General features: G+C 43.5%; 1 protein-coding gene across 1 annotated transcript; it reads left to right on the forward strand.

Annotated features, from left to right (window-relative positions):
* Positions 1–2,248: 2,248 nt before the first annotated feature.
* Positions 2,249–6,038, forward strand: LOC103996393 (ABC transporter G family member 22-like). Its single transcript, XM_009417316.3, has 10 exons — positions 2,249–2,293; positions 2,497–2,888; positions 3,363–3,466; positions 3,560–3,798; positions 3,869–4,024; positions 4,106–4,289; positions 4,366–4,671; positions 4,768–5,346; positions 5,472–5,579; positions 5,709–6,038. The coding sequence occupies exons 2-10, from the start codon at positions 2,507–2,509 to the stop codon at positions 5,958–5,960; spliced, it is 2,310 nt and encodes a 769-aa protein (XP_009415591.3). The 5' UTR covers positions 2,249–2,293; positions 2,497–2,506; the 3' UTR covers positions 5,961–6,038.
* Positions 6,039–16,283: the final 10,245 nt, after the last annotated feature.

Below are 16,283 nucleotides of genomic sequence, written 5' to 3' on the forward strand. Positions count from 1 at the left end.
AATATTTTCTAAATATCTGTCAATTGTTAGTTGATAATTTTATAGCACATTTTGATACATAACGTTGACTCATTGTGCAACTCGGGTAACTCCAAACGCGAAGGCTTACAAATCGATGCTTCTTTTAACATAGTCTTTCATCTTTTTATTTATTTGTTCTTGAGTTTGGGACCCACGTATTGACCAATCCAAAATCTTCATCTTTGATTTATCAAACTTGAAAAAAACTAGTGCAACCAAGGCTGCCACTTAATGGCCTTCTTATCCAATGTTTCAGCTTTGGGGGTACTCTCGCCATGTATACATCCACTCGCTTTTTGCTTTCATCAATGCTCGTTCCAACTCTCTGGGAAAGGGTACAGTAATCTCCATCCGCACCCTGTAGCAGCAAGCAAACAGTGTTGCTTTGCGATTCTCGAGCTCCGCAGTTTGCGCTTTCCAGCAACAGTGTAGCACAGAAGACGTCCTGTCGAAGGGGAGTTGTGAGAAGAAGAAGACGGGGAGGTAGCACACTCCATTGTGGGCAGCCTTCGTTCCCCAAAAAACGGGGCATCGCCTCCGCCTGCACAGCTTGGCATTTATTAATGCCTTGCTTGTACGCTCCTGTGTGATGGCTTCTGCTCGCTGTGGTCACATTCTGAGGGTGATCAGCCGACTCGTCGAAGGATCAACGAGCTTCTGCATTTACGCACGCATCATCTGAGGGTTTGACCACTTGAGCTTGCTACACACCCACCTAACGCATGTCTTATCAGATCTCACCCGAGCCATTATGTCCCACATTGGATTTCACCGAATGATATACCACATCAGTCAGCTGTTGACACGTAGTTATGTTCACTGCAACAAAAGACCTCCGTATCGACAAATCAATCCAAAAGATATCGGCGTTCTCGGCACACTACTTGGAAGACATTGACACCTTAACATCTGTTAGTCCGGATGTGATCTCCAGACAAGATACTCACAAGTCACAAGAACACCATGGTGAACGCCACCGTAGCTTTCCTCCATCTCTCTTTCTCTCTTCTCCAGAGCTCAGGAAGCCCCTTTACCAACCAACTTTTGACTTCAACGTCAGAGGAGAAATCAATGAAAGAATTTGATCAGCTTCATCCTCCTCATTTTAGGTGGATGATCAAGATCTAACCCATCAAACAACAAAAGGTATGATTCTTAATTTATACTAGCTATTTACTAGTAAAAGTTTCGTAATGGCCGAGACGAACATTCGAGCGCGATTTGGGGACGCCTTTCAATCCGGTTGCCACTGTTAATAACACATGGAGGACTCTTTTGCTCCCTTTTTTTCTGCAGCTGGTCACTGTGTGATTTGATTGACACTAGTGTTGTGATGTCCTACTCGTTCTTGTCCATGAAGAACGACCATCAGAAGTGACATGACAATGAAGCAGTCTCTTAAGCATCATAATTGCTGCAGTAAACAAAAGAAGAACCACCTTCCTGTGTCGATTTCGTTCTCGGTTAAGCCAGCCGTGAGGACTGGACATGGACGCTCACCTGTTTGTCGCTTTGCCATTGCAGTTCCACTTACGCTGCCATGGAAGATAACTTTGCAGTGCCATCTCTGTCACACACACAAGTAGAACCGGAAGCCAGCAGTAGTAACATCTAGCTATCTTCTTCTCAGCAAACAAATAACACATCGAAAAATTGGACAATCTATGTCAGTACTAGAAGCACAGATGTGTGCTTTGCATGAAGCTTACAGTAATTTCTGGTGAACAAAAGAGTAATATCTAATTCTTTGTTTACATTTTGCGAATATTATTTATACTCTGCTGTCGATAAGAAATGAGTGATAAACACAAAAAAGAATCCAAAAAGTAGTGAGTGCCAAACAAATTAAAGCTGCATTTTTGGAAACTGCTTATATGTATATCCTTTGAACGTTTGATTCTTGCACGTAAACCCACATGGGAACTAGCTTCGGTGAATATTACTGAATCTCCAACATCATCATCCTTGGCCTGCATCAGTGATTCTACTATGGTGGGAGACATTGGAAGGTGTAAATAAATACAACTTTGCCGAAATGTGATGCAGAGGGCTCATAAATTTGCAAAGATGATACATGTGACGTGGCTGATTATTTTTCCTTCCGACTCTTCCAATCATTGTGGCATCTGTTCGGCTCACATTCTCTAAAGCACATCCACCAACCCAAAGCAAACTCTATAAAGGCCACCCTACTCCATCCCACATTCCAAACCATCTCCTCTTTGTTCACATGAGTGTGGGCTATTTTCGTTGGCAAGCTCCATCTTCTCAGGTAATCGATCGCTAGATATCTTCTCGTCATGCATGCTCCCTCTTGCTCAATTTTTTTGGAAATAATGTTGCGTAGGAATCAACCGAGCAATTAGAAAGACCAATAAGAGAGATCAATCTAAAGAACAAAAGTCCAGTTCATGTTATAATTCTGTAATAGCAACTAGGAAGCTTAATTTGTCTTGACACTCGGATACATTACAGCCAGTTGCCAATGGAGGAGCAATCACTCGTACCAAGAACTCAACAAACCTTCCCAATCATGGATGACCATGTCATTCCGAGATCAAGGCCAACCCATAGCATCATGAAATCTCACAGCACTGACTCTATGATAAGCAGCGGCATGAAGGATGTTGAACATGGAGTCAGGATCAACTTGAAGAGGAACGGAAGCTTCGGAAGCAAGGGTGGATCAGCAGTATCAAATTTTTCTGCAGGATGTGCAAAGAGAGCACAAGATTTGGTAGCTACTGATGCACTAGCCATTAATGGCACATTGAGCTCAAGAGAAATAGAGCATGTAGTTGACTTTTGGGCCTCCAAGCCATCATCTGAGACACCAGAAACTTCACAGAGGAAGAACCATCCACATGGTGAGAGATTCATGCCCACTTCACTCTTATAGGACATGTTCTACATTGGTGATAGCTATTAATACAGCCGAAGCAGCTACATTATCTCAGTTTAGGGATCACAATAAAAAACATATGATTGAGTTCAACTAAGATGCAAAATTCTATAGCTATGTTGCGGTATCTTTTTTCTTTCTAATTGCTGCTGATTTAAAATTTTTTCTGTAGCTAATGGTAAGATACATTATATATATATATATATATATATATATATATATATATATATATATATATATATATATATATATATATATATATCTGCATATCACCATTATTTCTGGTCAGAAGTCCATATGCAAAACTATTCTGCTCGAGACCATAGAGTAATAAGAGTGGCAACTTCTCAAGAAATCGAAAACTGTGTTTATATCTATAAAAGAGTTCAGCCTTATGGACATCAAAATTCAAGTACATTTCGATTGGTTAACATTCCAGCAAAAGATGATGAAGCTGAAGGATCCATGAACAACAAGAAAAACCTGGATTCAGATATTTGGATGGCAATGAAGATAGATCTAATTTTCCCCATATATCTCAAGGTACTGTATGTGGTACAATTTCGTGCTCTTGATATATACAGGTAGTTTTCCATTTATTAGGACTAGTGTCAAAAGAATTCTGCAATCCTGCAGTTTTCGGACGTGGGATACAAGTTTGCAGATAATGGAGGAACGAGCTCTGTTGCCATGAACTACATCCTTCAAGGAGTCACAGGATCCGTGGAACCTGGTGAGGTTCTAGCACTGATGGGACCATCAGGAGGAGGTAAAACAACTCTGCTTAATCTCCTCAGTGGGAAGATGAGAATTAAGGACCATGGAGGCCTCATAACCTACAACGATCAGCCATATTCTAAATGGCTTAAACGAAGGTACCAAACTTCTTGTGCAATATTATCAATTAGAGCTATGCTAAAGTTGAAGTTTGTGCCCGATGAGCAGGATAGGATTTGTGCTGCAAGATGATGTTGTGTTTCCCAACCTAACGGTGAGAGAGACATTAACATATGCTGCTCTTCTTCGCCTTCCCAAGACATTAACCAAGCAGCAGAAGGAAGAAAGAGCTATAAATGTGATCCATGATCTCGGACTTGAAAGGTAAAGAACTGTTAGCATCATCCGTACAGAACCACGACCAGTTCTAGTTGAGGAAGCGAGATCTGTGATGTCCTACCACAGGTGCCAAGATACCATAATAGGTGGAGCATACACGAGAGGGATTTCCGCCGGGGAAAGAAAGAGGGTCTGTATCGGAAATGAAATCCTTCTCGATCCATCACTTCTGTTTCTGGATGAACCAACATCTGGTCTCGATTCAACCACGGCACTTCGGATAGCTCAGATGCTCCACAACATTGCTCTTGTATGTTTGTTGAACTGGGAATTCAACTCAAAAGTTTGGGATTCGCGAGTTGTAACCGGGGGCACTTCTTCTGCAGGCCGGGAAGACGGTGGTCACCACCATACACCAGCCTTCGAGCAGGCTGTTCAACATGTTCGACAAGTTGATTCTGCTGGGGCGAGGCAGCTCCTTGTACTTCGGAAAGACATCGGAAGCCATGCTCTACTTCTCCTCGATTGGCTGCAGCCCTCTCATTCCGATGAACCCAGCTGAGTTCCTTATAGATCTCGCCAACGGCAACATCAACGACAAATCGATACCTCTGGAACTGCAGCAACGTAGATTCCTATGCAAAACTCCCGAAATCGAAGGAAGATCGTCATCGTCCATGGACATCCATGAAGTACGTATAAGCTGATATATCCACATTTCTTACATCGATCGCTTCTTCCTCGTTTCAGATGTTGGGCTCATGCATTCAGCTTTCCTTGGCATGCAGTACCTGGTGGGTGCCTACGAAACCAGGGTTGCCGGAATTGAGAAGCAAAAGCTTCTCAAGCCAGCTCCCATCGACACGATGTGGATGATGCAAGGACGAGGCCCCTGCAGCTTGGATGAATCGAGGGTGGGTTGGTGGGAGCAGTACCACATCCTCTTCTGGAGGGGGTTAAAGGAAAGGCGCCACGAATACCTGAGTTGTATCCGCGTCATTCAGGTTGTAGCCACTGCAGTCATTATTGGATTGCTGTGGTGGCATTCAGACGCTTCCACGCCCAAAAAACTACAAGATCAGGCAGGATTGCTGTTCTTCATCTCGGTGTTCTGGGGTTATTTCCCAGTCTTTGCAGCTATCTTCACCTTCCCTAAAGAACGGGAGATACTGGCCAAAGAGAGATCAGTGGGCATGTACAAGCTCAGTGCATACTTCATTGCCAGAACGACGAGTGATCTGCCATTGGATCTCACACTGCCAATAGTCTTCCTGTTAATTGTCTATTTCATGGCAGGCCTGAGATCAGACTTCACAACATTTCTAGAAAGCTTGCTGACAATATTTCTAAGCATTGTAGCTGCCCAGGTATGTATGTCATGGTGTTGGATGATCCCATTCTCTTCTTAAGAAAACACTGCCTTTTATCAGAACTGCAAGACTAGCTATACTCATAATAATAAATGAGCAACATATTCTGCAATCTTTGACAGGGTTTGGGACTTGCCGTTGGTGCAGCTCTGATGGATATCAAGAAGGCAACAACATTAGCTTCTGTCATCATCATGACCTTCATGTTATCTGGTGGTTTCTTCGTGCAGGTAAAAACCGTCGACGCATCAGTCAGTAGCAGCTCTTTTTTCTGATCCTTATATATATATATATATATATATATATATATATATATATATATAGTGTAGCAACATAAATGAACTTGGTTGTGATTGCAGAGGGTTCCATTCTTCATGTCATGGATTCGGCATCTGTCTTTCAACTATCACGCATACCGGTTACTCCTCCAGGCTCAGTATGGATGCGCGAGCACAAGCCACCACAACGCTAATCCTTGCAAGTCTCGTTTCATCGAAGAACTTGGACTGGACAACAGAGGGATGGAGGTAGGAACCATGATAGCCATGGTCTTTGGCTACAGATTGTTGGCTTATCTATTCCTTAGGAAGATGAAACTGAGAAATACTTGAGAACATCCCTTCGGGCATGGAAGTCAGATACCAAGCCAATTTTAGTTTGTATGGTGTTTGAATGATCTAATAAGAAGATGGCAAGTAATTACTAGTAGATCTTGATCATTTCAGAAGACTAATAAAATCAAAGCAAAGAGCAAAAAAGCAAAAAAAGGATAACTATGGTTGAAACATTCTGATATCTTGACAAGTGTATGTACCTTTTGACAAGATAAAAAATATCTTTAATATTTTTTGAAAGAAGGTAAAATTATTTTAGAAGATAATATAATTCTTCAAAAGTTCAAGTCCAAGATAAAAAAAATACCTTTAATATCTTTTAGAAAACGGTAAAGTTATCTTAGAAGATAATGTAATCCTCGTGGAAAGTTATCAAGATATCTATTAAAGAGAAAATATATGAAAATTAAGGTAATTTTTAGTTTTGTCTTTTATGAATGTAATATTGCACTCTAATATCCTATAAATAGATATAAGAAATTATTATGATTATAAGTTTGAACATTTAGAACCAATAAAGTTATATTTTTTATTTACTTCCTCTACAATATTTATTTCACAATTCTATCACATTTCTAACATAGTGGTATAAGAGCCACGTTATTAAAAATGACCATCAATATCATTTTTTATCCCCTGATCTCATTAATAATCATAAAATTAAAGCATTCATGTATTGCTTGCATCATAACATGTGTGAGAAATAATAGAGAAGGGGTACTATAAGCCTCAAAATCAAGCTATGCATGTGGCGTGAGGAAGAGAGACAAGAAAACTTTCTTCTTGATTTATTAATGACTCGATGAAGAAAAATTCAAGAAGTACTTTCATCACCACCAACTCTTAAGCATGAAAGATCCCTCCAAATTTTTATAAAGGAATAGAGAATCGTATGACTTTAAATTCTAAATAGTGGGTTTGAAACTGTTAGGATCAAGAGCATTAAGAGGGGGGGAGGGGGGGGGGTTGGGGTGAATTAGTGTAGTTTAAAACTACGTTTGTACGTTGAAATCCGATTCCAACGTAAAAGTCGTTCGGTACAGATAATAACATTGAAAGCTTACGGAAACGTATTTGAAGTAAAGTAAGGAAGGCAATTTACAGTTAAGATAAATAGCACAAAGGAAATGCAAACCAGATTTTAAAGTGGTTCAGTCAAGACCTACATCCACTTTCGGCTTCCTCCTCCAACGAGGTCACCGGCGTCTACTAAGGCCTTCCTTCAATAGGCGAAGGCCAACCACCCTTTTACAGTTTCACTCATTTTGACGGGCTTAGGAGACAACCCTTATAGAATTTTCACTCCTCTCTTGAATGATCAAAACTTGGAAGAAAAGAGGGAGGAGAACTTTTGACCTTTACAACACTTTTGAGCTCTAAAATCACAGAGTAAGATCAAACTTTCGGTACCCTTTCATGCAGGAAAGGGTGGGGTTTATATAGGCCCCGAACTGGTTTGAATTTGGAGCTTAAAAATATCATTTCCCAAATTTTCGGGGTCCTGGCGGTACTACCATCATAACTGGGCAGTACTACCACTCGGAGATCAAGCTTAGGCGGTACTAGCGTATGAAAGGGGTGGTACCACTGCCTAGTCTCACTCGGAGACTGAGCCCAGGCGGTTCCACCGCTTGACCTGGGCGGTTGCACCGCCCAATGTATCAGAAGTCCGTCGGAAGATCGTCGGAAAGACACTCGACGTTTGCCAGTTAAAGACTTGCTTAGGACTATGTTTTCAGTTGTATAGTTTACATGTAATTAAGGTTAGGATTAAGGAATAATCCTATATCATGGTTAGGGACCAACTAGGCCCGAATATGACTTGGTTTGGGTTAGATTTGAAGCCCAACTAATGACCGGTAAGGTCGGGCGATGGAACCACCGGACTGGGTGGTGGCACCGCCCAGCACCCGAGAGTTCCGGCAGTGGCACCGCCAGAACACTGTCAATGTGAAAATTGACAAGCGGTAGCACTGCCAGTACATGGTCAATGTGACATTGATAGGCAGTGGCACTGCCAGCTTCGGGAATCTAAGAGAATTCAAAATTTGGAGCCCAAATTTGAATCCTCTTGGGGTCTATAAATACCCCTCAATTCTCAACAGAGAATACAACTTTTGAGAAGCAATAGATTGAGATAAAAGCCTTAGCAAAGTCTTTAGCAAGTCTTATTTTTAATTGCTTGAGTGTTCACTTCCTTCTTTCTGGTTGAAAATTTGTAAGAGTGTGAACCACTTGTAAAAGGTCGTAAGAGGGGTATTTGTCCTTCCCCTTCAAAGTGATTTGCTAGTGGAAATTGTGAGCCTCTTCGAAGAAGGCTTTGTAAGTGGATGTAGGTCATTTTGACCGAACCACTTTAAATTGGTGTATTCCTTGAATGTGTGAGTTCCTACTTTCCTGAAATTATTATTTACACTACTGCTAGCTTTCGATTTTCATCTACTCAAGTTACTATCAAAACTAAATCTCCTCATATTTACGAATTCGTTTTTAACCTTACAAGTTTTAATCCACTGCACTAATTCACCCCCCCCCCCCCTAATGCCACTCTGATCCTAACATTGACATCCGGAATGATCGAAAAGAAAATAGGTCAAATCCCTAAGAGTCACGATAAAGCAAGCTTGTAGTAGGGTTGATGATGGGGGGATACCAAGCCTTCGGCACCACTTGACAAAGGTAGTTAAGTAGCACCAATTGGGCAGGAGAATTTTTTTTAAAAAATATTTCAAATAAAAAAAAATGGAGGAGAAATCTGAGCCCCACTTTCAGGGCATTAAGGGAGGTACAAAAGAAATGACACGACTCATATAGTCAATCGCTAAGCGAAGGAGGTATCAGCAAGATCTCATAGAGAATGTTGAAAGCTTCCTTGATGTGTGTCAAGTCAGCCTTAAAGATCCAAGAGTTGAAGTCATACGACCTTGACATGATCAATGAGGTTCGATTGCTTCCCTCATCGCGATGACTTTGACCCCTTCATTAGAGGGGGAAGTAGTGGAAGTTGATACCAAAGGTGGTGAGGGGACCAAAGAACTATCCGACTCATGGTCGAACATTGGAAACGAGCTCGGCGAGGAAGTCATTCAGACCTATTCGAGTGTTGGAGTGAGTAGTATGAAGGCGAAAGAAGATGTGGAGGTTCCGAGTAGGTCTAAAGATTCGAAGGCTTTGAAAGGATTTGAAGACTAAAGGGTGTGAATTGTTTGGAGGGCTATTTATGGTCCCCAAACAACCTTGCACTTGATCCCCTCATTGCTCGATGCTTCGACTAATGGGATATGTGGCACCAATGCCATTGGCCAAGGATGATTATGCTAGTCATAAGTGCCCAGCAAGCCAATCACGTGAGTGATGGCACGTGTGACTTGATACAGAATCTTTTTGCTTATTATATTTTGGCGTATATCACTTTATAACTATTGCATAAATGCATATATATTGTGATGTCCTTGGATTTGTGCAATGGGAATCGGATCGTGATGAGATCACGATAATGAGATCGATTCACCTTTAAACACATATCCTAAATAATCCCGGTCATAGGTTACTCGAGAGGGACATCGTGATAACCGGATAGACTGGTGTGCTGTATACCCGTCCATATGATGGATGCAGCTGGTCTCATAGCTGCTCGTGTAGGGACACTAGGGATACAGTACAGGTGCTCATTGGAGAATGAGTTCACTGATTGATCCGCTTACGGAATGCTGGATGGTTGATGATGCCTTATTGTCAGACAACGATTCCGTAGTCCTAGTGGTGTATCTGGTTCTTAGACTTGAGACACCAAGGATGTCCTGTATGAGTGCTCCACTCTTTGATACCAGACTTATAGGTTTGGCTGTTCCCAGATCTAGTACAGCTGGTCATTGGGAGTGGTAGTCGACCTTACGAGGGCTATTGAGTGTCGATAGAGGATCATCCACTCTCGGTATCATGAGAGGAATATCCCATGTGTTCTTGCTCAGACAAATCCCTGGCCAGGGTCATTCGGGTTGAGAGAGAAAGAGTTCTCCGGGAGAATCCGATTAGAGCGAGACTCGAGTAGAAACCGTATGGGTCTGACAGCACCATGCTCGATATACGGTCTCTGGGATATTAGATGGATGAGGGACTATAGGTACATGGTAACTGAGGACAGACAGGTCCAATGGATTGGATTCCCCTGTATCGTCTGGGGACTACGGCGTAGTGGCCTAGTACTTCCGTAGTTGATGAGTCGAGTGAATTATTACAGAGATAATAATTCACTGAGTTAGAAGGAGTTCTGACAGGTATGACTCACGGCCAGCTCGATATTGGGCCTAGAGGGTCACACACATATGGTAGGCATTGCGATGAGTAGAGGTTCGGATATGAGATATCCGACGGAGCCCTTGTCTTATTGGATGCAGATCCAATACCCACTAGGGAAAGGACCCATTAGGGTATTGACACGGGATCTCTATAAATAGGAGGGATTCACAGCCTCATAGGCTAGAGTCTTTGCTTGCCCTTCCTATTCTCCTCTCCCTCTCCACCTCAGAGTAGGCCTGGAGTTTTGAGGAGCGTCGTCGCAACCCTGCTGTGTGGATCACCGCTAGAGAGGAGGACGCTTGACCTCCTTCACCCTCTCCTAAGGATCTGCAAGGAAACAGGGATATACGATCTCCCTAGGTAACACAATCTCTATACGCAGTTTTGTGTTTTGCGGATTTTGCGCACCAATCTTCGCACGACGACGAACATCTTTTTGGGAATCGGGGATTTTGTTTTTCTTGTTCTTCCGCTGCGCATATGATGCCCCCCCCTATGATTTCCCAACAGTGGTATCAGAGCCAGGTTGTTCGTGCGAATGATTGGTTTTTGAACTGCGTGTGTTGTGTTTAGGAAGAATATTGACGTCAAAATCGTTGACGCAAAAGCAAGGAAGGGCAGCAACAGTTGCTGCCCTCGATCTGCATGCCTGCAGCCACCTGCAGCCGCAGCCGCAGCCAGGCAGCACAACGCCGGCGCAGTGCCTGCAGCAGCCGGCCAGCGGTCTGCTTGCAGCAGGTTTGCTGCCGGCGGGGCTGGCAACCCACGGGCAGAGGCGCCGCAGGGCAGCGGCGCCTACCGCCGAAAGGAAGCGGCGCCTGCCGCCGCAGGGCAGCGACGCGCGACGCCTGCCGCCGCAGGGCAGCGACGCGCGACGCCTGCCGCCGCTGCTCCCGCGGGCGAAACCCCCCCCACAGGGGCGGCCGCCCGGCGGGGCAGCACCGCTTGCGGAGGCAGCGACGCCCGAAGGGAGAGCCCACCTGCAGCGGCAGCGCCGCCAGCGAGCGTGCCGCCTGCAGGCGAGGGCAGCGCCCTCGCCCCGCCGCACAGGCCGCCGCCAGCAGGGTGGCGGCGGCGGCAGCGGCAGCAGAAAGAGGGAATTAGGGTTTTCTGGGAAAAAGACAATTTTGCCCCTCGGAATTTGAGAAATTCCAGTTTCTGTCTTTTGTCCAAATTATGAAAATACCCTTAGGAATTGAGAAATTCCCTATATATCCCTGATTTCAGAAAATATTAATTAATTAAAAGGTTTAGTTGATTATTATTTTTATTATTATCTAGTAGTCCTACATGATGATGATTATTTATACATGTGATGTATGATGAGTGGACGGATGATCATGGACCGTGTGATGTGTGTACTTGTGATTATTATTATTGAGGTCTGCGAACCTCCATTATATTTCTCGTTTATTGTCGAGCCTGCGTGCCTATGATTAAGTTGTAATCACATGAGGAGGCGCAGCGGGAGCGTGGAAGCCATAGCGGGACCCACGAGACGGACGATCGTGATGCATGGAGATGCATCAAGATGTCGACGGAACCGACGAGGACGAGATGGACGATCACAAGGCATGGAGATGCACCGTTGCACACATAGATCTTGATGTGAGTGATTAGGCCTACTGGCTCGGGCCTAATCATATTAGGTTGTGGTCCATGATCATCTGGTGTGATTGCTTATACACATACTAGATATGTATATATATTTGCATGCGATGTAGATATATATTAAATATGTATATGTGTGACATGTCATATTAGGAGACCAAATCATAGAAACATCTCTCGATAATATTAAGTCGGTAAACGTGAGGCAATTAGATTGACCCACGTGGCCTTCCATCGTTATGAGTAGGAACCGAATCCCGGTGTAGGTTGAGTTGGTCGAGTCCCTCGAGACTCACCTATATCGCGATTCGCTATCTTGCTTACGACATAGAGATGTCACCGGTGACCTGAGGGCATGATATGCTTGGTCGAGTCCCTCGAGGGTATATCATCAAATCAGACTCATCTTGTAACGAAGGTGTTGACTTAACCGAGCATCATGGTTGGTCGAGTCCCTCGAGGCCATGGTGATTCGGAGGCCGAACAGGACGGGAATCACAAGGAGTTGTGATCGGCAAGAGTTGTCTACCTTTTAGGCTTAGTGTGATTGGTCGAGTCCCTCGAGGTTACACTAAGACGCTGATTGGATCCTGATCCCCACTAGAAGTCTGCCGGAGACTTCCGTTTCACGTGCTGAGGGTGTCGCGTGACTCGTTAGTAAAATAGTGGGAGCATATTAAGATAGAAGTCCATATCTTGATAGTTTATTTCTTGTAAAATCTGCATGTTATTCATTTTTGCTACATCTTTATTTTCAGAAAATGTCGCTTTCAAATCCCTTACGTGGCATACTTGATGTCAACCGCCTCACTGGTCCAAATTATACGGATTGGCTCCGTAACTTGAGAATTGTTCTCACAGCGGAGAAAATCGTGTACGTCCTTGATACAGTGATGCCTACGCCCGAAGAAGGGGCAAGCGAGGATGAGATCGCTCGCTACGTGAAGTACATTGATGACTCCACTCTTGCTCAGTGCTATATGTTGGGCTCTATGACTCCAGAGTTACAGAGACAACATGAAAAGATGGATGCCAGATCCATTCTCCTACATGTCCGTAAATTGTTTGAGGAACAGGGAAGGACTCAACGATATGAGATATCCAAGAGCCTTTTCCGCGCTAGGATGACTGAGGGGACACCGGTTCAGAACCATGTCCTAAAGATGATTGAGTGGATAGAGAAACTCACAGGTCTAGGAATGGTCCTAGAGGATAACTTGTGTGTGAACATTGTGCTTCAGTCCCTACCAGATTCCTTTTCACAGTTCATAATGAACTTTAATATGAACAAGCTTGAGGTGACTCTCCCAGAGCTCCTCAATATGTTGAGGGAGGCAGAGAGTACTATTAAGAAAGAGAAGCCAGTTCTCTACACTGGTGAGACCAGAAAGAAAAGGAAAGCAGAAAGGTCCCTTAAGAAGGGAAAGGGCAAGGGCAAACAAGGTAAAGCAAAGGTTGCTAAGAAAGACCCAACAAAGGACAAAGGCCAGTGCTTCCACTGTGGTAAAGATGGGCACTGGAAGAGAAACTGCAAAGAGTACCTTGCAGAAAGGGCGAAACAAAAGCTTGATGAAGCTTCAGGTACATTCATGATCAGTCTCCATTTGTCAGACTCTTATGATAACACATGGGTATTAGATACCGGTAGTGCTTATCATATATGTAATTCGTTGCAGGTTCTGGCAAGGCCTAGGAGACTAGAGAGAGGCGAGATGGACCTCAAGATGGGTAATGGAGCAAAAGTTGCTGTATTAGCTGTTGGCGAGGTCGCCTTACATCTGCCTAGTGGAGCTTTTATTGCATTAGATGCATGTTATTTTGTTCCTTCTATTATCAAAAACATTATCTCCATTTCATGTTTAACAGTTAGTGGATATAAATTTGTTTTTGAGAACAATGGTTGTTCGATATTATTAGATGATAAGATCATCACGAAAGGAACATTGCATAATGGTTTATTTATGTTAGACACCACTCCACATATCATGAATATAAATGTGTCCAAAAGGAAACGAGATGAGTTGAACAATGCATACCTGTGGCATTGTAGGCTAGGTCACATCCATGAAAGAAGGATTCAAAAGTTGCTAAATGATGGATATCTAGATCCATTCGACTATGTGTCATATGCAACTTGTGAGCCTTGCATTCGTGGAAAACTGACCAACTCTCCATTTAGTGGAACTGGAGAGAGAGCCACTGAGTTGTTGGAACTCATACATAGTGATGTATGTGGACCCATGTCAACTCATGCCATTGGAGGTTACTCCTACTTCATTACATTTACTGATGATTTCTCAAGGTATGGATATGTGTACTTAATGAAGTACAAGTCCGAGGCCTTTGAGAAATTCAGAGAGTATAAGAATGAGGTGGAGAACCAGACTGGAAAGAGTATCAAAACTCTTCGATCAGATCGAGGAGGTGAGTACTTAAGTACAGAGTTTACTCACTTCCTCAAGGACCATGGGATATTATCCCAATGGACACCTCCTTATACACCTCAGCTCAATGGTGTCTCTGAAAGGAGAAATCGTACATTATTAGATATGGTACGGTCCATGATGAGTTTCGCTGACCTACCCATCTTATTCTAGGGATATGACCTAGAAACCGCAGCTTACCTTCTGAACAGAGTTCCAACTAAGTCGGTGGTGTCTACACCATATGAGATATGGAAAGGGAAGAAGCCTGATCTTAAAGTAGTTAAGATTTGGGGCTGCTCTGCCCATGTTAAAAGACACAACCCCGATAAGTTAGAATCAAGGACAGGGCGATGTAAATTTGTGGGATACCCCAAGGAAACTTGTGGGTATTACTTCTATCATCTCGAGGACCAAAAGGTCTTTGTAGCTAAGAGAGCAGTGTTCCTTGAGAAGGAACACATTCTTGACGGAGACAGTGGGAGAATGATAGAATTGAGCGTGGTTGGAGAACCAAGCTCAAGCACCACTCTACAGCCCGAGTCTGTTCAGGTATCTAATACACAAGTTTCAACTTTACGCAGGTCTGATAGAGTATCCCATCCTCCTGAGAGATATGTGGGACATATTAGAGCAGAGGATGTAGAGGATATTGATCCTCAGACCTACGAGGAGGCTATTATGAGTATAGACTCCGGGAAGTGGAAAGAAGCCATGAATTCTGAGATGGATTCTATGTACTCCAATAAGGTTTGGAACCTAGTTGATACACCCGAAGGTATTGTACCCATCGGTTGCAAGTGGATCTTTAAGAAAAAGATCGGAGTAGATGGAAAGATAGAGACCTATAAAGCAAGGCTAGTGGCTAAGGGGTATCGTCAAAGGCAAGGTGTTGACTACGACGAAACTTTCTCACCCGTAGCAATGCTAAAATCCATCAGAATTCTATTGGCTATTGCAGCACACTATGATTATGAGATCTGGCAGATGGATGTGAAAACCGCATTCCTCAACGGGAACCTGGAGGAGGAGGTGTATATGATGCAACCTGAGGGATTCGTGTCCAAGAACTGCCCAGATAAGGTGTGTAGGTTGCTTAGATCCATTTATGGACTAAAGCAAGCTTCCCGAAGTTGGAACATAAGATTTGATGAGGCAATCAGATCTTATGACTTCGTTAAGAACGAAGATGAGCCTTGTGTATACAGAAAGGTAAGTGGGAGCGCTATTAGCTTTTTGGTGTTATATGTGGATGACATCCTCATCATTGGGAATGACATAGGAATGCTATCCACAATAAAGGCTTGGTTATCTAGACACTTCTCCATGAAGGACTTAGGAGAAGCATCTTATATCTTGGGGATTAGAATCTATAGAGATAGATCCAAAAGGATGCTTGGCTTGTCCCAGTCCAGGTACATAGAAACTATTGTCAAAAGGTTTGGCATGGAAAATTCCAAAAGAGGTCTCATACCGATGAGACATGGGATATCGCTTTCTACGAGTATGTCCCCAAAGACTCCAGAAGAAAGGGCGAACATGGATATGATACCTTATGCCTCAGCAATAGGGTCTATCATGTATGCCATGCTATGTACTAGGCCTGATATAGCGCATGCTCTGAGTGTCACGAGCAGGTATCAGGCGGATCCAGGCTTGGAGCACTGGAAAGCAGTAAAGTGTATCCTTAAGTACTTGAGAAGGACTAAGGATCTTTTACTAGTATATGGAGGTAATAGCCTTAAGGTTGAAGGCTACACTGACTCAAGTTTTCAGTCTGATGTCGATGATAGCAAGTCGAATTCAGGGTATGTGTACACCTTGAATGGAGGAGCAGTGTGCTGGAAGAGTTCCAAGCAAGATACCACTGCTGACTCGACCACAGAGGCGGAGTACATTGCTGCATCAGATGCAGCAAAGGAGGGAGTCTGGTTGAAGAAGTTCATCACAGATTTGGGAGTCGTGCCGGATAGTGAGGAGCCGATTT

The sequence above is a fragment of the Musa acuminata genome, chromosome BXJ1-8 (assembly GCF_036884655.1).
Source record: "Musa acuminata AAA Group cultivar baxijiao chromosome BXJ1-8, Cavendish_Baxijiao_AAA, whole genome shotgun sequence".
NCBI classification, from domain to species: Eukaryota; Viridiplantae; Streptophyta; class Magnoliopsida; order Zingiberales; family Musaceae; genus Musa; species Musa acuminata.